Consider the following 22,621-nt stretch of genomic DNA (forward strand, 5'->3'; position numbering starts at 1 on the left):
GAACCCTACAGACTAAGAATGGGGTGCCATTAAAGTTCATGTGCGTTTAAAAGCAGGTGTCCCAATACTTTTGGTAATATAGTATATAATACACACACACACACACACACACACACACACACACACACACACACACACACACACACAGTATGGCACCAGGTGTCAGAAATGCTTTTGTATGTTCAATACTACAATTCCACTGTTGCCTTTAGGCTCTGTTCACACCATGCAGATGTGACGGTGCATATGCACGCCTTTCAATGCATTTTCTGCAAGTTGTATGTAGAGCAGCCCATTCATTTCGGTGGGCTGCCCTACGTATAAGAAAAGTGCAAAAGAAGTCCCTGAGTCTTGAAAAAAATCTATGTACCAAGGTAAATGTGATGCAGACATCTCCAAGTCACTTCACTCTAAAAAGAAATTGCAGGGAATTGGAAAAAGAGTCCAAAAATTCAATTTTGCTGCAGTTTGCACAGACTCAGAAGTGCACAACTACATCCCTCCCAGCTTTCTGAGATGGGAATGAGGGACACCCATCAGCAAAAGTATTCCAGTATAGGACACGCCCCTGGCCACACCCCCTTAACCACATACCAACCAGCCGCTGCAGTATACTGAGGCAACATGGCTCGGCTGCGCGAATTGCTGTCATGGTATGTTGGTACCATAGATGGACACTAGGGCAGGGCTCGACAAACACCGGGCGCCAGGTCGCATTTGTGGCTAGAATTAGCGACCTGGCGCAACACAGCTGGGGGTATACTGTCTCCGTTCACCCCCCCCCCCCCGGGCATGATCGCGTCGGGCCGCGCCGCCGCCGGACGGTAATTGAGGCCTTCTGCAGTCCTATGCTTCCTTCTGGAATCTGGCGCCCTCTTGTGGTATGACAACCAGCAATGCTAATGGAGCTTCCCCTGCCCTTTACTTAGTACCCCTAAACTTATATATATATATATTTTTTTTATTCTAACACCCTAGAGAATAAAATGGCGGTCGTTGCAATACTGTCTGTCACGCCGTATTTGTGCAGCGAACTTAGAAGCGCACTTTTTTGGGGGGAAATTATTATTTTTTTTTTTACAATAAGACAACAGTAAAGTTAGCCCAATTTTTTTTTTATATTGTGAAAGATAATGTTACGTTGAGTAAATTGATACCCAACATGTCACGCTTCAAAATTGCGCCCGCTCACGGAATGGCGACAAACTTTTACCCTTTAAAATCTCCATAGGCGATGTTTAAAAAAAAAAAAAAAAATTCTACAGGTGGCATGTTTTGAGTTACTGAGGTCTGAGGTCTAGGGCTAGAACAGGGATATGCAATTAGCGGACCTCCAGCTGTTGCAAAACTACAAGTCCCATCATGCACTGCCTGGGTGTCATGCTTGTAGCTGTCAGAGTCTTGCTATGCCTCATGGGACTTGTAGTTCTGCAACAGCTGGAGGTCCCTTAATTGCATATCCCTGGGCTAGAATTATTGCACTTGCTCTACTGATCACGGCGATATCTCACATGTGTGGTTTAAACACCGCTTTCATATGCGGGCACTACTCACATATGCGTTCGCTTCTGCACGCAAGCTTGGCGGGACAGGGCGCGTTTAAAACTATTTATTTTTTTCTTATTTTAAATTTTTGTTTATTTTTTCACTATTCTTTTAAAAAAAAAAAAAATTGTGTCACTTTCATTCCTATTACAAGAAATGTAAAAATCCCTTGTAATAAAAAAAAAGCATGACAGGACCTCCTAAATATGAGATCTGGGGTCAGAGAGACCTCCCATCTCATATTTACACTAAAATGCAATAAAAAAAAAAAAATAAAAAAAAAATCAATCTTCCCCTCACTCGTCTCCATGTCAGGACAGGGACAGGTCCGGATCACCGTTACTGACCTGGCTCCTAACTTTTTTAGCTGGCTCCTAGATTCCAAGCAAATTTGTCAAGCCCTGCACTAGGGCAGTGATGGCGAACCTTGGCACCCCAGATGTTTTGGAACTACATTTCCCATGATGCTCCGCTACACCGCAGAGTGCATGAGCATCATGGGAAATGTAGTTCCAAAACATCTGGAGTGCCAAGGTTCGCCATCACTGCACTAGGGGGTACATGTGCACGCCCCCTGCTCTCCCCGGAGCCGATGTGAGTGCCCGGCGGTGATCGCTCGGGGCACACCGAGAACTGTGTATGTAGAAAATACACACAGTTTCCGGTTCTCTGAGGGAGAAGTGACAGATCATCTGTTCATGCAGAGTATGAACAGACATTCTATCAACTTCCCTACACAGTTTCCTCCCCCCTTCAGTTAGAAAACACACTAGGACACACTTAACCCCTTTCACTGCCCCCTAGTGGTTAACCCCTTCACTGCCAGTGAAATTTTCACATTGATCAATGCAATTTTATAGCACTGATCGCTGTAAAAATGCCAATGGTCCCAAAAATGTGTCAAAATTGACCGATGTATCCCCCATAATGTCGCAGTACTAATAAAAAAAGAAAAAAAAAAATTATATATATATATATATATATATATATATATATATATATATATATATATATATATACATATATATACATACATACATATACATATACATATATATATATATATATATATATATATATATATATATATATATATATATATATATTTATATTTAAAAAAAAGCCAGCCATAAATCTATCCCCCCCATTATGTAGACGCTATAAATTTTGCGCAAACCAATCAACATATGTTATTGCGATTTTATTTTTTTTTCTAAAAAAAAAAAAAAAAAGAGAGAGAGAGAGAGAGAGAACACGTATCGGCCTAAACTGAGGGAAAAAACTATTTTTTTCATATTTTTTGGGGGGATATTTATTATAGCAAAAAGAAAAAAGACCAAGTTAGACTTACCGGTAACTTGTTTTCCAGAAGTCTTTCAGGACAGCACCTGAGAGATAGCGACTCCACCCTCCTCGTTAGGAAACACCTTCTTCCTCCAGACTTTAAAGGGAGGCGCCTCCCTACCACACATCAGTTGTAGAAGAGAACCTCCGGCCCCGGCTGGAACACATAAACACATACGTTAGTCACAGCGTAGCATAATATAATACCATAGGGCGGGATGCTTGCTGTCCTGAAAGACTTCTGGAAAACAAGTTACCGGTAAGTCTAACTTGGTCTTTCCCAAGGCGTCTTTCAGGACAGCACCTGAGAGGATAACAGAGACTTACCCCTTAGGGCGGGACAACAGCTTGCAGGACCTTTCTGCCAAACGCCTGATCGCTGGCAGAAGTGAGATCCAGTCTATAATGTTTCACAAATGTGTGAAAACTCGACCACGTCGCCGCCTTGCAGATCTGCTCAGGGGTGGCACCAGCTCTCTCTGCCCACGTAGACGCCAGAGCTCTGGTTGAGTGTGCACAAATTCCTGCTGGAGGAGATAACCCTGCCTGGGAATATGCCTCTGAGATAGCTAATTTCAGCCATCTAGCTAAAGTAACTTTAGAAGCCTGAAAACCCTTTTTTCTTCCTGAGAAGAGTACAAACAGTGAATCTGAACGCCTGAAGGACTCCGTCCTTTCTAAATAACTCAGCAGAGTCCTTCTGACGTCCAAAGTATGGAAAGAAGTCTCCTTATTTCCTTTGGGGTTAACACAAAACGTTGGCAGTACTATGTCCTGTATACGGTTCTGAACTGAAGCTACCTTCGGTAAGAATTTTGCATCTGTTCTAAGAATAACTCTGTCAGGAAAAATGGAAAGATATGGTTCTTTAATTGACAGAGCATTTAGCTCACTGATCCTGCGTGCAGAGACAATGGCAATCAGAAACACGGTTTTTAATGTGAGAAACCTAAGGGAAGCCTCCACAAGAGGCTCAAAAGGCCCTTTTGTTAGAGACTGTAGGACTACCGACAAATCCCATCTAGGAAAAACCTTAAAAGGAGCTGGCCTAGATCTTTTAAGAGCTCTAAAGAACCTGATCACCAGCGGATCTGAGGCCACAGATTTTTCTAAGAACACCGTCAGGGCTGCTACCTGCACCTTCAGGGTACTAACTGCCAGTCCCTTGTCTGCACCATCTTGTAAAAACTCCAAGATGGAGACAAGGCTCCCTGGCACCTGGGCGGCTGACAAACACCAAGTTTTATAACGCTTCCAGACCTTAGAATAAATGGCCCTCGTAACCCTTTTCCTACTTGCTAAAAGGGTCGAGATCAAACGGTTGGAAAACCCCTTGCTCCTAAGGAGCTGCCTTTCAGAAACCAGGCCGTGAGAGCCAGGCTGGCCACTCCTGGATGGTTCACTGGGCCCTGCAACAACAGATCGTGTCTGAGGGGCAGACGCCAACAAGGCTTGATTGCCAGGCCTAGAACTGTCGAAAGCCAAGCCCTTTTTGGCCAAAAGGGCGTGATTAGAATGACTGGTACCTTCTCCCTCTGAATTTTTCTTAAAATTAACGGGATTAACTGAAATGGGGGGAAAGCATAGCAAAGACGAAATTCCCATGGATAAGCTAGCGCATCTGTGCCCAGCGAGCCATCGCGACTGTCCAGGGAAAAGAACTGGGGAACCTGGGCGTTCACCCTTGAGGCGAACAGGTCTACTTCTGGTAAACCCCATTTTCCGGCAATCATTGTGAATACCTCCGGGTTTAGAGACCATTCTGCTTCCCGAATAGCGTTTCTGCTTAGGAAGTCCGCTACCCTGTTTAGATCCCCTTTTAGGTGGACTGCTGATAGGGATAACAAATGTTTTTCCGCCCACCGAAGAATCTCCATGGCCAGTACCCCCCTGTCTGTTTAAATAAGCCACTGCCGTGGCATTGTCTGTTAGGACCTGGACGTGATGGGACTGAAGTTCCTGAACAAACAACTCCAGAGCTAAGGCAATCGCCTTGAGTTCCCTCCAGTTTGAGGACCTTATTGTCTCCTCTTTGGCCCAGGACCCCTGAGTGAAACGTGTTCCTAGATGGGCTCCCCACCCCCAGGAACTGGCGTCGGTTGTTAGTCTTTTCCCGACTGGAAAAGCCCAGACTAACCCTTCCGATAAGACCTCCTGTCTTTTCCACCACCATAGGGACCTTTTTACCTGGGTTGACATTCTCACCTCTGCCTCTAGGGATGCCACTGTGTGATCCCAAGATTTTAGAAGGAAAGCCTGCAGACACCTGAAATGCATTCTTGCCCACTGGACTGCTGGCATTGCTGAAGTCAGAACTCCCAAAGCTGACATAACCTGTCTTACTGTCAGATTTTGGCTGGTCTGTAATAAAGACACTGCACCGGAAATCCTGTCCTTTTTGTCTAAGGGAAGGAAGATTTTTTGCTCCACCGAATTTATTAGAAACCCTAAAAACCGAATCTCCTGAGATGGGTTTAGGGACGACTTTTGGAGGTTCAAAATCCAACCCAACGCCTCCAGATGGCTGCGAGCTTTGCCTAGATTGGTCTGCAATTCCTCGCTGGATGGGGCGAAAAACAGCAGATCGTCTAAATAAGGAATAACTGCGATTCCCTGAAGACGCAGTGGCGCTAAAGCTTCTGCCATTATTTTGGTAAAAATTCGGGGAGATGATGACAGGCCGAAGGGTAGGGCCCTGAACTGGAGATGATGAACCATACCCCCCAACCTCACCGCCAGCCTGAGAAACTTCTGAGACTGGGGAGAGATCGGAACATGTAGGTATGCGTCTTTTAAATCTACTGACGCCATAAAACATCCTGGCGTCAACAGGTTTCTGACCGAAAAAATTTAGTCCATTTTGAACTTCCTGTACCTTATGGACTCGTTTAAAGGTTTTAGGTTGAGAATCAACCGAAACTTCCCTGTCGGTTTCTTTACTAGGAAAACATGGGAATAAAACCCCTCCTGCTGTTCTTGCAGGGGCACCTGTACTACTACGCCCTGTTGCATCAGTTCCTCTAGAGAGGACTTCATGGCCAGGGCCCTTACTGGATCCCGCGGGGTGTTGGTAATCAGGAACCTTTTTGGGGGGTCGTTGACAAACTCGAGTGAGTAACCCTGCGCGAGAGTGGTCAGGATAAACTGATTTGAAGTTATCCCTGACCACTGCGGAAGAAATTCTTGTAGTCTTCCGCCCACCCGCAGAGACGAGTCATTGCGATTTTTCGGCCTGTGTAGGAGGACGGAAGAGAATTCCGCCTCTACCCTTCGGCTTCGGGGCGGACCAACTTTTCCTTCTCCCTTGCAACTTGCTGTCCTGATCCTGAGTTTTTTGAGGTCGAAAAAGACGCTTTGGTACCTGCTTTTTCTTTTTGACCGGAAAGGATCTCTTTTTATCGGCTGTCCTGTCAAGAATATTATCGAGGTCAGAGCCGAAGAGCAAGTCTCCTGAAAAGGGTAACCCACACAGCTTATTCTTTGAAGCCGAGTCACCCGGCCAGGTTTTAAGCCATAAGGCTCTTCTTGCAGCATTAGTTAGAGCTGCTGACCTGGCCGATATCTTAATTGCCTCAGCTGAGGCATCTGCAACATAGGCCACTGCCGTAATCAGGGTAGGAAAAGAATCTAAGATTTCCTGTTTAGGGGAATCTGCAGCTATATGTGACTTTAACTGGTTAATCCAGTATTCTAAATTTCTGGCTACACACGTTGTGGCCATTGCTGGTTTTAAATTGCTCATAACTGATTGCCATGATCTCTTGAGCAAAAGATCCATGCGTTTGTCCATCGGATCTTTCAAAACTCCCATATCCTCAAAGGACAGATCTGTGGACCTTGAAACCTGGGAAAAGGCGGCATCCAGTCTGGGCACCTTGTTCCATACTGCTGCAGGGTCCTCCTCGAAAGGAAAACGCCTTTTGTGGGCTTTGGAGAAAAAGGGCTTTTTCTCTGGATCCTGCCATTCTTTCCTAATGGCCTCAGAGATGACCGGATGAACTGGGAATGTTCGGCCCTTAGGCTCATCCAACCCAGCATACATGCGGTCATGGAGTGATAATTCCTTTTTCTCCTCACTTAAACCAAGCGTAGCATGAATGGCTTTAAGGAGCCCATCGACCTCTTCAAGGGACAGTTTGAATTTAGAGGGGGCTACCTCAGAATCCTCCAACTCCTCTTCCGAATCTTTAACGGAAAGAGCAGTGGACTGCTTTTCCCTATCTGAAGGGTCTTCAGGCAGAGATTCTAACACCGGGATTGAGAGAGACCCCTGGGAAGACTCTGAAGTGGAAGGCTGACTAGCAGCCGGGTTTGCTAGTGAGTCACGAAAATTCTGGATCGTGGCGTACAGCTCCTTCTTTACAGAGGCCACCAGATCCTCACATACAGAGGCAGATTCCTCTTTAACTAAAGAAGTAATGCAGGGACTGCATAAGGTTTTCTTCCAATTTTCTCCCAGCTTGGCCCTGCAAGAAGGACATCTTTTCTTTGGGTCAGAGCTCTTAGCCTATGAAGAAAAAGACAAAAAAGGGAAAAAAACCAGGGAACCCTTAGTGAGACCCAGTCTCAGCTTTGATAGGGATCACCACACAGGTGCACTGAGAAGAAACCAGTCAGCTTCTAGTGCCCAGACAGGCCCCTTGCCACCAGGGGGGAAAAAAGAAAGGAGAGAGCGAGACCAAACGCCAGGAAATAGAAAAAGAAAGGCAGACTTTAACTGCTGCCTCTTACCTGGGCTTTGTTGGTGCCTGTGCCTGTCCCCATCGCTGCAGACGCTGAATCTTCCATAATCAGCTGTGCAGAGATCCACTTGTGGCTAAACGCCGCCTCCGGAGTCACGCCGTGCAGCTGCACCGGACCGGAAGCGGAAATAGGCACCAGCACCTGTCCTCCCTCCTCCCCCCTGCGTCCACGCCGGAAACGACGTTTCAGCTGACCCGATGACCCGCTCTGTCACTTCCGGCGCGACCGCCGAAAACAAACATGGCGGCGGCACACGCGCGCCGCCGCGCCTATGAACGTGCGGGCCACCGAGTCTTCGGCTCTCTCCGAGCACAAGAGGGGAAGAGGAGCCCGCTTGCTACCGCTGACGAGGCGTGGGTAGGTCGGGAGGACAGCGGGTCTCTAAAGGAGGAAAAAAAAAGGGAAAGAAGCCTAGTCCCTCAGGAACACCTAAGAGAAACAGACTCCTTCCCAAAAGGTGTTCCCTCCGGGCCGGAGGAAACACAAAAACTGATGTGTGGTAGGGAGGCGCCTCCCTTTAAAGTCTGGAGGAAGAAGGTGTTTCCTAACGAGGAGGGTGGAGTCGCTATCTCTCAGGTGCTGTCCTGAAAGACGCCTTGGGAAAAATGCGTTTTTTCAAAATTGTTGCTTTTTTTTGTTTATAGTGCAAAAAATAAAAACCACAGGAGGTGATCAAATACCAATTTGTGGGAAAAATAAACAAATAAAGCGGACGTCAATTTTGTTTGAGAGCCACGTCGCACGACCGTGCAATTGTCAGTTAAAGCGACGCAGTGCCGAATAACAAAAAGTGCTCTGCTCAGCAAGGGGGTAGAATCTTCCAGGGCTGAAGCGGTTAAAAGGAGAAACACAAGATTGGTTAACCACTTAATAACCGCCCTATAGCCGAATGACGGCTACAGGGCGGTTTCTTAACTCTGGGAGGCCATCATATGATGTACTCCCAGAATTCCGCTCTCGCGTGCCCCCTGGGGCGCGCACTCGAGAGCATCCGTGACCGCCGGGTCCACAGGACCCGGCGCATCACGGTAAACGGCCGCTCATAGCAGCCGTTTACCACGTGATCGCTCCGTCAAATGACGGAGTGATCACTTGTAAACAAACCGGCGTCATATTATGACGCCGGTTCCTCCCTCCCCCTCTCTGTACCGATCGGAACAGCGGAGGGGGAAAGAGAGAGAGATCGGTGTCAGCAGCGATGTGGGCTGCATCTGCAGTGCCCACATCGCTGCTCACCGAAAATTAACCCCTCAATTCCCTGCCATTACTCTGCAATACCCTGCAACACCCTGCAACACCCGCCAATAACCTGCAATGCTCTGCAACACCCGCCAATACCCTGCAACACCCGCCAATACCGTGCAACACCCGCCAATACCGTGCAACACCCGCCAATACCGTGCAACACCCGCCAATACCGTGCAACACCCGCCAATACCGTGCAACACCCGCCAATACCGTGCAACACCCGCCAATACCGTGCAACACTCTGCAACACCCACCAATATCCTGCAATGCTCTGCAACGCCATACTCTGAGATACCCAGCCATAGTCAGTGATACCCTGCAATACCCAGCCATAGACACCCCCCCCCCCCCCTCCCGCCGCCCTCCGGTGCTTCTACCGACTCGCCAATACGATCAAATCCAGAATCTTTTTTTTTTTTTTTTTTTCAGGCTTCCCAGCTTAGAGGTGAGATGTGGGGTCTTATTGACCCCATATCTCACTGTAAAGAGGACCTGTCATGCCATATTCCTATTACAAGGGATGTTTACATTCCTTGTAATAGGAATAAAAGTGATCAAAAAAATTTTTTGGGGGGAAAAAAAAAATGTCAAACTAAAATAAATAAAGTAAAATGAACATTTTTTTTTTTTTAAAGCGCCCCTTTCCCCATGTGCTCGCATGCAGAAGCGAACGCATACGTAAGTCCCGCTCACATATGAAAACAGTGTTCAAACCACACATGTGAGGTATCGCTGCGTACGTTGGTGCGAGAGCAATAATTCTAGCCCTAGACCTCCTCTGTAACTCAAAACATATAACCAGTAAAAAAAAATTAAATCGTCGCCTATGGGGATTTTTAAGTAGCGACGTTTGGCGCCATTCCACGAGCCTGTGCAATTTTGAAGAGTGACATGTTAGGTATCTATTTACTCAGCGTAACTTCATCTTTCACATTATGCAAAAATTGGGCTAACTCTACTGTGTTTTTTTTTTTTTTTTTTTTTTTTAAGCACAAAACAGTTTTTTTTCCAAAAAAAAGCATTCAAAAAATTGCTGCGCAAATACCGTGCGAGATAAAAATTTGCAACGACCACCATTGTATTCTCCAGGGTGTTTGCTAAAAAAACATATATAATGTTTTTGGATTCGATGTAATTTTCAAGCAAATAAATTATGATTTTTACATGTAGGAGAGAAATGTCAGAATTGTCCTGGGTGCTCCAGAACGCCTGATGGTGCTCCCTGCATTTTGGGCCTCTGTATGTGGCCACGCTGTGTAAAAGTCTCACACATGTGGTATCGCCGTACACGGGAGTAATAGCAGAATGTGTTTTGGGGTGTAATTTGTGGTATGCATATGCTGTGTGAGAAATAACCTGATAATATGACAATTTTGTGAAAAAAAAAATAAAAAGAAGTAAAAAAAAAATCTTGATTTTGCAAAGAATTGTGGGAAAAAATGACAATTTCAAAAAACTCATCATGCCTCTTACTAAATACCTTGGAATGTCTTCTTTCCAAAAAGGGGTCATTTTGGGGGTATTTGTACTTTTCTGGCATGTTAGGGTCTCAAGAATTGAAATAGGCCGTCAGTACTTCAGGTGTGATGAATTTTCAGATATTGGCACCATAGCTTGTGGACTCTATAACTTTCACAAAGACCAAATAATATCCACCAATTTGTACTTATTTTTTACCAAAGATATGTAGTAGTATATATTTTGGCCAAAATTTATGAAGAAAAAATTACTAATCTGCTAAATTTTATAACAGAAATGAAGAAAAATTCTTTTTTTTTTTTTTTACAGAATTTTCAGTATTTTTTCTTTTATAGCACAAAAAATAAAAAACCGAGCAGTGATTAAATACCACCAAAAGAAAGCTCCATTTGTGTGAAAAAAAGGACAAAAAAATGTCATATAGGTCCAGTGTTGCATGACTGAGTAATTGTCATTCAAAATGTGAGAGCACCGAAAGCTGAAAATGGGTCTGGTTATTAAGGGTGTTTAAGTGCCCAGTGGTCAAGTGGTTAAAAATGCAAATGTGGGTTTAACCACTAATATTCCTTTATATTGGCTCTTAAAATTTACAAATGCAGCAATTTAGAAATCAGATGAAAGGTTTATCTCTGGGAAACACTTTTTGATAGATAAAAAGTGCATTTTATATACATCTATATAGATCAGACCAAAATGAGGGACAAATGAGGGGGAATGAGGGACAGGGGGACATTGCTCGGAATCAGGGACAGTTGGAAGCTATGGAACTAGTCAGAACCTGAAAAGTTTGTTGGAGGCCTTTGGGAAGGTTAATGAATGCTCAGCAATGGATTCCTGCTAACAGCGCCTTCACCCGTCGGCATCGGAGCAAAGTTCACTGGGGCAGCTGTGACGGCTCTGTCAACAGGTAAATGATGTATGGAGATTACAGCCGTGCACTTTGCTCACAGCCCAGCCGGGATCCCTTTTCTTCCATTCAGCAAAGCAAAATTTGAACACTGAACGCCTCAAGGACTAGTGAGGTAGAGTTGGAGTAACTACATAGAAAAGCAAAAAGGGGACAATTATTGAAATCTCTACTCTCCAGCCAAATTAAGGTTTTTTTATTGCAGTCCAGGATCTGCTGGGGAACTTTCCCTTCAGTCCTCGTTCAGGTGAACTCCCACAGGGCAGCACAGCGGATGAGTGGTTAGCACTTCTGCCTTGCAGGACAGACAGTTCTTAATTGAGTCTCTTGGTGCCGATTGGCCAGGTTTGTATCCTGGTTAGGACACTGTCTGCATGGAGTTTGCATGTTCTCCCTGTGCTTGCCTGGTATTCTTCCCCGGCTCCAAAGACATGCTGGTAAAAACGTATTGGTGATGGCAAACCTCGGCACTCAGATGTTTTGGAATTATATTCCCCATGATGCTCAACTACACTGCAGAGTGCAAGAGCATCATGGGAAATTTAGTTTTAAAACAACTGGGGTGCCAAGGTTCACCATCACTGATCTAAATTGATCCTAGTATGTGTGTGCGCATGTGAGAGGGACCTAAAAACGATTGCAAATGATCACCTTGTAAAACAATCCATTCAGCTTAAAATAGAAATTAAATGAAAGGCAAAACATGTACTTTTTTTTTTTTTTTTTATTAAGTGATCGCATTCCCTCTGTTCTCAGCTGCATAAGAGCTGAGGGAGGAGAAGTAGCAGCACACTGAGCTTTCAAGTGAATAGCTGTGCAGCAGCGGAGGGGGGGGTCAGGACAAGTGTGAACATTGGAGAAGAGAAGAAGCAGGATTAAAAAAATAAAATCATAAAAAAATCCCACACTTCTTTAACATGCAAGAACCTTGCAGGCCAGGAGTGATGTGTATGTACAATAAAGCACTCTATAAATGGCTGGTGGTATATGTAATAAATAAGAATTGTATTCTTGCTGTATTGCCTACCTTTAGATTATAAAGTGCTGCACAAATTGTTTGCACTATATAAATCCTGAATAATAATAATAATAATAATAAATACATGGACAGAGAAAATACAAGAATTATTTTGTGCTCACAGAGCCCAGAGTGTGCCACCTGCTCTGCCTTCTATTAGATGAAGACCCCTTTCACAGTGGGGCGCTCCGCAGGCACTACAGCGCTAAAAATAGGGCCTGCAAAGTGCCCTGAAAGAGCAGCTGCTGTGTCTCCGGTGTGAAAGCCCCGAGGGCTCTCACACTGGAGTGGTGTGCACCAGGATGGTAAAAAAAGAAAAAAAAAAAAAAAAAAAGGTCCTGCTAGCAGCATGTTTGGAGTGGTGAAGGAGGGGTGTATACACCGCTCCTGCCCATTGAAATCAATGGGGCAGCGTGGCCATACCACCGACAGAGTGCTGCTGTGCTGCAAAATTTACAGTAAAGCGCCGCTAAAAATAGTGGCGCCGTCGCTCCCGTGTGAAAGGGGTCTTACGAAAGGAGTGATTTTTTTAAATACAGGAACGACCTAGAGCCAGCGGTCTGCTCAGCGCTTGGTAGAGGGCTGCGCGGAGTTTGGACTTGATAAAACACAGTAGACCAGCAGATGACGGCTCCCTAAATCAGCACTGACTGTGGAAGAGGTTACATTTTATCATTTGGAGTATGGAGAAGAGTGGAGAGTCACAGAACCCAAGTTGGATGAGGTCCGGTGTGAAGTTTTTCACAGCCGGGTCCCTACTGTGCAGGAGCAAAGCTCGCTGCTCTCTCTTAGGCCCGATTCACACCTATGCATTTTTAGTGCTTTTTGCAGATTTGCACTACAGAATGTGTTCCATAGTAAACCATGATAAGTGGACTGTAGTGCAAATCTGCAAAAAGCACTAAAAAATGCATAGGTGTGAATCAGCCCTTAGTGGCCCGGCAGCAGGGGAAAGGGCCGCACACAGGAACAAAGTAATTGCTTGTAGAAATTCTTTAGTGTCACTTGCCAGACAAGTAAAACAGGACTAAGGTTAACGCGTTTCACACAGACACACCAGGCTTGTTCACAAATTCTGCAGCACTTGATGCTTCCCTCTGCTGACCACATTTAAGAGATGCTGATTTAATTTTCCAGCAGGACTTGGCACCCGCCCACACTGCCAAAAGTACCAATACCTGGTTTGAGGATTATAGTATCACTGTGCTTGATTGGCCAGCAAACTCACCTGACCTAAACCCCATAGAGAATCTGTGGGGTATTGTCAAGAGGAAGCTGAGAGACACCAGACCCAACAATGCAGATGAGCTGAAGGCCGCTATCAAAGCCACCTGGGCTTCCATAACACCTCAGCCGTGCCAAAGGCTGATCTCCTCCATGCCACGCCGCATCGATAGTCGGGGTTCTTTTTGCATGAATTGCTCTAAGTATAGAGTGCGTACTATACTGTACATCAGGGGTAGGCAACCTGGGGCCCTCCAGCTGTTGTGAAACTACATTTCCCATGTGGCATTGCAAGGCTGGCAGTTACAATTACTCCCAGAGCCATGATGGGACTTGCAGTTCTGCAACAGCTGGAGGGCCCCAGGCTGCCTACCCCTGATGTACATGCACATCAGTAAGACAACATTTCTGTATAACAAAATAAATAAAAAGATTTTTAAATTAGTCTTATGTAATATTCTCATTTTCTGACATACTGGGTTTCCACTAACTAAGCCATAATCATCAAAATTAAAAGAAAGAAATGCTTGAAATATATCACTCTGTGTGTAACACATCTATATAAAATATATGACTTTTTGAATTGAATTACTAAAAATTACATTAACTTTTTGATGATATTCTAAGAGAGAGATCTCTCTCTCTCGCACGCTCTCTAGCAATCTAGCATGCTCTATCTCTCTCGCTGGCGCTCTGGTGCTCTAGCTCGATCTCTCTCGTTAGTGCTCTCTCGCTCGATCTCTCTCTCTGGTGCTCTAGCTCGATCTCTCTCTCTGGTGCTCTAGCTCGATCTCTCTCTCTGGTGCTCTAGCTCGATCTCTCTCTCTGGTGCTCTAGCTCGATCTCTCTCTCTGGTGCTCTAGCTCGATCTCTCTCTCTGGTGCTCTAGCTCGATCTCTCTCTCTGGTGCTCTAGCTCGATCTCTCTCTCTGGTGCTCTAGCTCGATCTCTCTCTCTGGTGCTCTAGCTCGATCTCTCTCTCTCTGGCGCTCTAGCTCGCTGGTGCTCTCTCTGGCGCTCTAGCTCGCTGGTGCTCTCTCTGGCGCTCTAGCTCGCGCTCTCTGGCGCTCTCTCTCTAGCTCGATCTCTCCCTCTGGCTCTCTCTCTAGCTCGATCTCTCCCTCTGGCTCTAGAGCTCTCCCTCTGGCTCTCTCTCTAGCTCGATCTCTCCCTCTGGCTCTAGAGCTCTCCCTCTGGCTCTCTCTCTAGCTCGATCTCTCCCTCTGGCTCTAGAGCTCTCCCTCTGGCTCTCTCTCTAGCTCGATCTCTCCCTCTGGCTCTAGAGCGCTCCCTCTGGCTCTCTCTCTAGCTCGATCTCTCCCTCTGGCTCTAGAGCTCTCCCTCTGGCTCTCTCTCTAGCTCGATCTCTCCCTCTGGCTCTCTCTCTAGCTCGATCTCTCCCTCTGGCTCTAGAGCTCTCCCTCTGGCTCTCTCTCTAGCTCGATCTCTCCCTCTGGCTCTAGAGCTCTCCCTCTGGCTCTCTCTCTAGCTCGATCTCTCCCTCTGGCTCTAGAGCTCTCCCTCTGGCTCTCTCTCTAGCTCGATCTCTCCCTCTGGCTCTAGAGCTCTCCCTCTGGCTCTCTCTCTAGCTCGATCTCTCCCTCTGGCTCTAGAGCTCTCCCTCTGGCTCTCTCTCTAGCTCGATCTCTCCCTCTGGCTCTAGAGCTCTCCCTCTGGCTCTCTCTCTAGCTCGATCTCTCCCTCTGGCTCTAGAGCTCTCCCTCTGGCTCTCTCTCTAGCTCGATCTCTCCCTCTGGCTCTAGAGCTCTCCCTCTGGCTCTCTCTCTAGCTCGATCTCTCCCTCTGGCTCTAGAGCTCTCCCTCTGGCTCTCTCTCTAGCTCGATCTCTCCCTCTGGCTCTAGAGCTCTCCCTCTGGCTCTCTCTCTAGCTCGATCTCTCCCTCTGGCTCTAGAGCTCTCCCTCTGGCTCTCTCTCTAGCTCGATCTCTCCCTCTGGCTCTAGAGCGCTCCCTCTGGCTCTCTCTCTAGCTCGATCTCTCCCTCTGGCTCTAGAGCTCTCCCTCTGGCTCTCTCTCTAGCTCGATCTCTCCCTCTGGCTCTCTCTCTAGCTCGATCTCTCCCTCTGGCTCTAGAGCGCTCCCTCTGGCTCTAGAGCTCTCTTGAAGAAATGTGGAGGGTGGAGTGCACACGATCCAGATGTAGCAGTGCAAGCAATGAGACCCGTCCACAGGTTATATATATATATATATATATATATATATATATATATATATAAACAATCAGGTGGGATTGCTGCACTTAAAATTTATTTAGAAAAATTCTAAATCAAAATTCCATTCAGTGTCAAATGCATGCTATATATATCTCTCATACACAGAGTCCAGTGTTTGCATGGAGCCCCCATGCAGCCACCCAATGTCCTCCCCAGCTAGCAGATGACCCCTGTGCAGGCCTTTCAGCCCCCCAGTAGCTCTGAGGTCCCCCCATGTCTGGCCAGTCAGGGTCATACACTGGCAGGGCACGCTGGGCCCTTTAGTTCCACCCAGCACCACCATGGTGCATGCACAGGCCGCTCCTCCATAAAGGCGGCTCACACACAGCCCCACTGACACTCACATAGCAGCCGGGTGATGAGCCGTCCCTGGAACATGTTGTGGGTCCTTCACCAATGACAGCCCGGGCCTTGCAGCAGAGGAAGGAAGTCAATGGGGTCCTCAAAGAGACTGCGGGGCTGCCTTCTGTACTGCCTGACTGGGGAGGAATCCTTCACAGCCGCGTCACTTCACAATGACCGCAGTCTACGCCTTCATAGCCCGCAGCGCCGATATTACAAGTGGCGGTGAAGGGATTCCGATATTCTAGTTGAGCTTTGTCAGAATTTACACATTACTTTTTATTAGGGCAGCTACACGACGTCAGCGGGGATGACATTTCCAATGTTCTGTTTGCTGGCCGTAAAGATCCCCTTTGAGAAGTGTCTCCATAAATATGGTACAAGAGTGAGGGGGCGGCCATGTTTCGGGAGCCTGCAGTTCCGTTATATGTAAGGGTAAGGCTGCAGCAAAATGGAGGCTTCTCTGGAGACAAGTTAGAGTTCATGAACTTGCCAAAGTGCTTCACATTTGACATACCTTCAGGAGAGATAGTAAAGTGTGCCCTCTGGGACAGGAAAAAACGTGGAGAATAATCCTCAGCTCTGCAATCTTATTGCACAATTTCCTTGTATGAAATTGTACAAATTGTATGTATTATCTGGGCAGGCCCTCACATTATTACCCACTTCAGCCCCAGAAGGATTTGCCCCCTTAATGATCAGGTCATTTTTTGCAATACGGCACTGCGTAGATTTAACTGACAATTGTGCGGTCGTGCAACATTGTACCCAAAAAAAATTGATGTCCTTTTTCCCCACAAATAGAGTTTTTTTGGTGGTATTTGATCACCTCTATTTATTTATTTTTTTGCACTATAAACAAAAAAGACTAACAATTTTGCAAAAACAATATTTTTTACTTTGTGCTGTGATAAATATATAACAAAAAAAAACAAATGCATTCATCAGTTTAGGCTGATATGTATTTCCGGTAAAAAAAAAAAAACGCAATAAGCGATTGATTTTCGCAAAAGTTATAGCGTATACACAATATATAGATTTATAGCATTTTTATTATTATTTTTTACTAGTAATGGCAGTGATCGGCGATTTTTAGTGGGACTGCGAAATTGCGGCGGACACTTTGCTGTTGACACTTTTTTGGGACCATTGACATTTATACAGCGTTTAGAGCTATAAAAATGCACTGATTACTGTGTAAATGACACTGGCAGGGAAGGGGTTAACACGGGGGGGGGGATCAAAGGGTTTAAGCTTCGTACACACTTTTTTTTTTTCCCGGCAGGGAATTGTGTGATGACAGACTACTTGTATTGTGTGTACACAAGTGCATAGCTCCCAACTTTCCCTCATTTGGAGCAATGTCCCTCCATCCCTCATTGCTCCTCATTTTGGTCTGATCTATATAGTTGTATATAAAATGCACTTTTTATCTATCAAAAAGTGTTTTCCAGCGCTAAAAATTTGTAAATTCCAACAGCCAATATAAAAGAATAGTAATGGTAAAAAAAAAGCACTCGTGGGTTTAACCAATCTTGATTTTTTTTTATATAATTCTCCTTTAAGGGGGTGTGGCAAGGGGTGTGTCCTATGCCTGCGTACTTTTGCTGATAGGTGTCCCTCATTCCCATCTCAAAAAGTTGGGAGGTATGCAAGTCTGTCACACAAAAGTCCAAAGTACAAACACGCATGCTCGGAATCAATGCTCACCAAACACAACATTAGCAGAAGGAGCTCAAAGAGTGGCACTCAAGAAATTCATGTAATACGTCACTACATTCGTGTTTGTTGGCCGACAATTGTGTGCCGTTTGTATGCAAGACAAGTTCCCGGCACACGCCCTTAGGAAAAAAGTCTGACTCTTTGTTGGCCAACAATCTGATCGTGTGTACAAATGTTCTAACTGTGGGAGGATGGGACCGACTGAAGGAGGAAACAGATCGCTGTTCCTGATCACTAGGAACAGACAATCTCTCTCTAATCCCCTGTCAGAACTGGGATCTGTTTGTTTACATTGACAGATTCCTGTTCTGACTCTCTGTGGAGCAACCGCAGGTGGCCAGCGGACATCGCCGACCACATGCACCAGCCCCCCCCCGCCATCCTGCTATAGTTATTAAAGGGGCCGACGTACAGCTACGGTGATTCGCGGAATCAAACCGACCTGCTGTAGTATAATGACAGAGGCTGGTCGGCAATCGGTTAATAAAAGGAGATTGTACAATCAGCTTGTATAGTGTATGGTCACCCTTATGAGGCAGTATGTGTAGGAGAGGAGTGTGGAGGGTATGACAATTTTATTTTTTCACAAACTGTCACCAGTGCAGCACACCATCATCATATGATGACCAATGTGGCATTGATCAGGAATACTGACTGGTGATAGTACATAATATAAATAATAAAAAAACATAAAAAAAATTATATATATATATATATATATTGATCAGAGATTTTTTTTTCTTTGGCGCTGTTACTTCTTACCCGCTTGCCGACCGCCTTACGTAGGAGTACGGAGGCAGACCGGCTCTCCTGTGCACATATCCAGTACGTAACGCAGCACTTCCGGGTAGGGAGCGCCCCCATGCGTGCCGGCTGTGCTGTGATTGGTCACAGCATAAGATGATCAGCGAGTGCCGGCCAATAATTGCACCCACTGATCGGCGAGGAGGAAAACAGCACAGGGCTCTTTCAATTTAACCAATACAGGGCCCAGTCCTGTCAGCGGGGATGTTCCCGTTTTTGTTTCCCTGCAAAGCACCACACAGTACACACATAAACACTGGCTAGGCACACAATTAACCCTTTGATCTCCCCTAGAGGTTTAACCCCTTTCCCAGCCAGTGTCATTAGTACAGCGACAGTGCATGTTTTTAGCACTGATCACTGTATTGGTGTCACTAGTCCCAAAAAAGTGTCAGTTAGGGGCTGATTTACTAAGACGAAGGCGCTGCACCAGTTCATACATTAATTGGTGCGCTGGAAAAGTCATTAACCGAACGTGCGAACCGGCGCACATTGAAGCGCAAATAACGATAATAAATGCCCGCATATGTTAACTGCAACTGTCGCTAGGGTAACTGCAGTTTTCTCATTGATAATAGTGCACAATACAACTGGTTACTTTCATCTTATTGGATGTGTCTTGGTAGGCAATTAGTAGGTGTTCTCAGTTAATTAACCCTTTGATGCTAATCTCATTCCTATTACTTCTAATATATCTTTGACATTTTTTTACCCAAATATTTCAATACATTGCAAAGAACAGAGAAGTCTTTCTAAACCCAATAAATTAATATTTTCAGATCTTGATCTTTAAAGGTGACCATACACTGCAATCAGTTCGATCTTAAATAAATTATATTTAGTGCAAGAGCCTGTTTGATTTCCTATAATTTGAATTAATTGTTCAAGTGCGTCTTCCTATTACCTATTTTGCCGAAATATCGCGTTGGACAGAGATTGGCCAGTCAGTTTGCATAGTGCATGACCATCTTAAGTACCAAATTTGGAATGTAGATATGCCATGACCCAATTGTATTTTCCTATTGATATTTATTGGGCATTATACAAGGCACGTGAGAACCCACCTTTTTTCAAGACATGATAGAGTGATCAGCATGGGTGTAGCCTAAGGGGTTGCAGGGGTCACAATCGTAACCCTAGCTCCAGGGGGCCCCTGCAGCCTCCTTGTCATATTATCATATCCTCCGCAAAATCCAGCTCCGATCTGCCCTAGGGCCCCACAGCCATGCTCCAGTACAGGGCTTCTACTCTGCCTTCCACAGTCCACAACCCTCTGTTCTCCTTGGCTGGGGAGAAGCTGTGAGACATTTCCTGAATGGAGAGGAGCACAAGGTGAGAACAGCCCAGGATGGGGAAGTGTCTGTGCTGTGTGCTGACAACATGGAATGGTAACCGAGCTCAGCGAGGCAAGAGGGGGAGTGCCATCCTGTAGCCACGATGGGACCGATGTCACTGGTGAGGTATGTGTCAGAAACCATGAATCAGGCATTAAATCACACTTGTTTATTAAATCAAAATCAAAAGGTAAATAGAAAAAGCATAGTCAAAGCATAGCCAGAGTCCAGTAACCGGATCGAGTAGTCAGCCAGGCCAGAGTTCAATAACCTGATCAGGTAATCAGCCAGGCCAGAAGTCAGGGATCCAAGTAGAGCAACAGCAAGCAGGATAAGCAGCCAGAATGGATGTCAGCAAGCCAGTCTTTAAACAGAACCACAGTAGATGGTTTCTTGTGATGTGACCAAGGCGAAGGCAGAGGTGAAGTGAGCTGGACAGCTTTAAGTAGGCAGGTCAGATGAGCATGATCAGGAACAGCTGGTAACTGTGGAGAGAGATGAGAGCTGGCAATTAGCCGACAGCTGAGCGGCCAGCCCAGAGAAGGAAGGGCTAAGCCAGCCCTGACAGTACCCCCTCCTCAATGCCCCCTTTCCCTCGGAGGGCCATCGGGCTTGAGGGGAAACGGTCTATGGAAGTCGCGGAGGAGGACAGGGGCATGTAGATCCGACACCTCCTACCCACTTCCAAGCACCATTCCTTGTCTCCACCTCCTATCCACCTCTGAGCACAGTTCCTTGTCCCCCCCCCCCTTACCCACCTCCGCGCACCATTCCTTGTCTCCACCCCCTACCCACCTCCAAGCACCATTCCTTGTCTCCACCCCCTACCCACCTCCAAGCACCATTCCTTGTCTCCACCCCTTACCCACCTCCGAGCACCATTCCTTGTCTCCACCCCCTACCCATCTCTGAGCACCATTCCTTGTTTCCACCCCCTACTCACCTCCAAACACCATTCCTTATATCCACCCCTTACCCACCTCCAAGCACCATTCCTTGTCTCCACCCCCTACCCACCTCCAAGCAGCATTCCTTGTCTCCACCCCTTACCCACCTCCGAGCACCATTCCTTGTCTCCACCCCCTACCCATCTCTGAGCACCATTCCTTGTTTCCACCCCCTATTCACCTCCAAACATCATTCCTTATATCCACCCCTTACCCACCTCCAAGCACCATTCCTTGTCTCCACCCCCTAGCCACCTCCGAGCACCATTCCTTGTTTCCACCACCTTAAGAGCACCATTCCTTGTCTCCACCCCTACCCCCATGGGGAGAACCATTTCTTGTCCCCACCCCTTACCCACCTCCAAGCACCATTCCTTGTCTCCACCCCCTTCCCACCTCCGAGCACCGTTCCTTGTCTCCACTAGGGATGAGCTTTGAGTTCGAGTCAAACTCATGTTCGACTCGAACATTGCCTGTTCGCCTGTTCGCTGAATAGTGAACAATTTGGGGTGTTCGCTGCAAATTCGAAAAGCCGTGGAACACCCTGTAAAAGTCTATGGGAGAAATCTAAAGTGCTAATTTTAAAGGCTTATATGCAAGTTATTGTTAAAAAAGTGTTTGGGGACCCGGGTCCTGCCCCAGGGGACATGGATCAATGCAAAAAAAAAGTTTTAAAAACAGCAGTTTTTTCGGGAGCAGTGATTTTAATAATGCTTAAAGTGAAACAATAAAAGTGTAATATTCCTTTAAATTTCGTAGGGGGGGGGGGGGGGTGTCTATAGTATGCCTGTGAAGGGATGCATGTTTCCCGTGCTTAGAACTGTCCCTGCACAAAGTGTCATTTCTGCAGGAAAAAAAGTAAGTCCTTCGCTCATCATAACAGCTTTCTGGTCATCATCACAGCCCTCTGCTCCTCATCATCATAGCCTTCTGATCATCAGCACAGTCCTAATCTCCTAAATACAGTCCTCATCTCCTCATCACAGTCCTCATCCCAGAGCTGCTGAAGCTCCAATCAAGTCATTACAGTCCTCACCTATTGATATGGCCAGTTTCTGGTCATAATAGGACAATTTGTTCATGACAGATGTTGGATCTCCCATCATTGCTCCTGGTTTAGGTAGATCTGTGACTAGGAGAGAACAGTCAGTGTGTGGTCTTGATTTTGAAGGTTGGTCCCCATGGATGGATTATCCTCTTCATCCTCCCATCACTAATTGGAGAGTCACTGACATTCAAGCAATACATATCAGGACTAGGGATGAGCTTCGCGTTCGAGTCAAACTCATGTTCGACTCGAACATTGCCTGTTCACCGAACAGTGAACAATTTGGGGTGTTCACGGCAAATTTGAAAAACCGCGGAACACCTTGTACAAGTCTACGGGAGAAATCTAAAGTGCTAATTTTAAAGGCTAATATGCAAGTTACTGTCATAAAAAGTGTTTGGGGACCCGGGTCCTGCCCCAGGGGACATGTATCAATGCAAAAAAAAAGTTTTAAAAACTGCAGTTTTTTCGGAAGCAGTGATTTTAATAATGATTAAAGTGAAACAATAAAAGTGTAATATTCCTTTAAATTTTGTAACTGGGGGGTGTCTATAGTATGCCTGTGAAGGGGCGCATGTTTCCCATGCTTAGAACTGTGCCTGCACAAAGTGTCATTTCTGCAGGAAAAAAAGTAATTTAAAAGCACTCGCAGCTATAATGAATTGTCGGCTCCCCGTAATACA

The 22,621-nt window shown here is 46.0% G+C and overlaps 1 protein-coding gene across 1 annotated transcript in view; it reads right to left on the reverse strand.

Annotated features, from left to right (window-relative positions):
- Positions 1 to 16,275, reverse strand: part of SUCLG1 (succinate-CoA ligase GDP/ADP-forming subunit alpha) — an 83,780-nt gene extending 67,505 nt beyond the window's left edge. The window contains exon 1 of the mRNA XM_077478020.1: positions 16,086 to 16,275. Within this exon, the coding sequence (XP_077334146.1) occupies positions 16,086 to 16,119 (34 nt within the window). The 5' untranslated portion in view covers positions 16,120 to 16,275. The remainder of the gene's footprint in view (positions 1 to 16,085) is intronic.
- Between the last annotated feature and the right edge of the window lie 6,346 nt (positions 16,276 to 22,621).

Source organism: Lithobates pipiens, unplaced genomic scaffold (assembly GCF_037356315.1).
Source record: "Lithobates pipiens isolate NorthernLeopardFrog02 unplaced genomic scaffold, aLitPip1_a1.2 Scaffold_13, whole genome shotgun sequence".
NCBI lineage: Eukaryota > Metazoa > Chordata > Amphibia > Anura > Ranidae > Lithobates > Lithobates pipiens.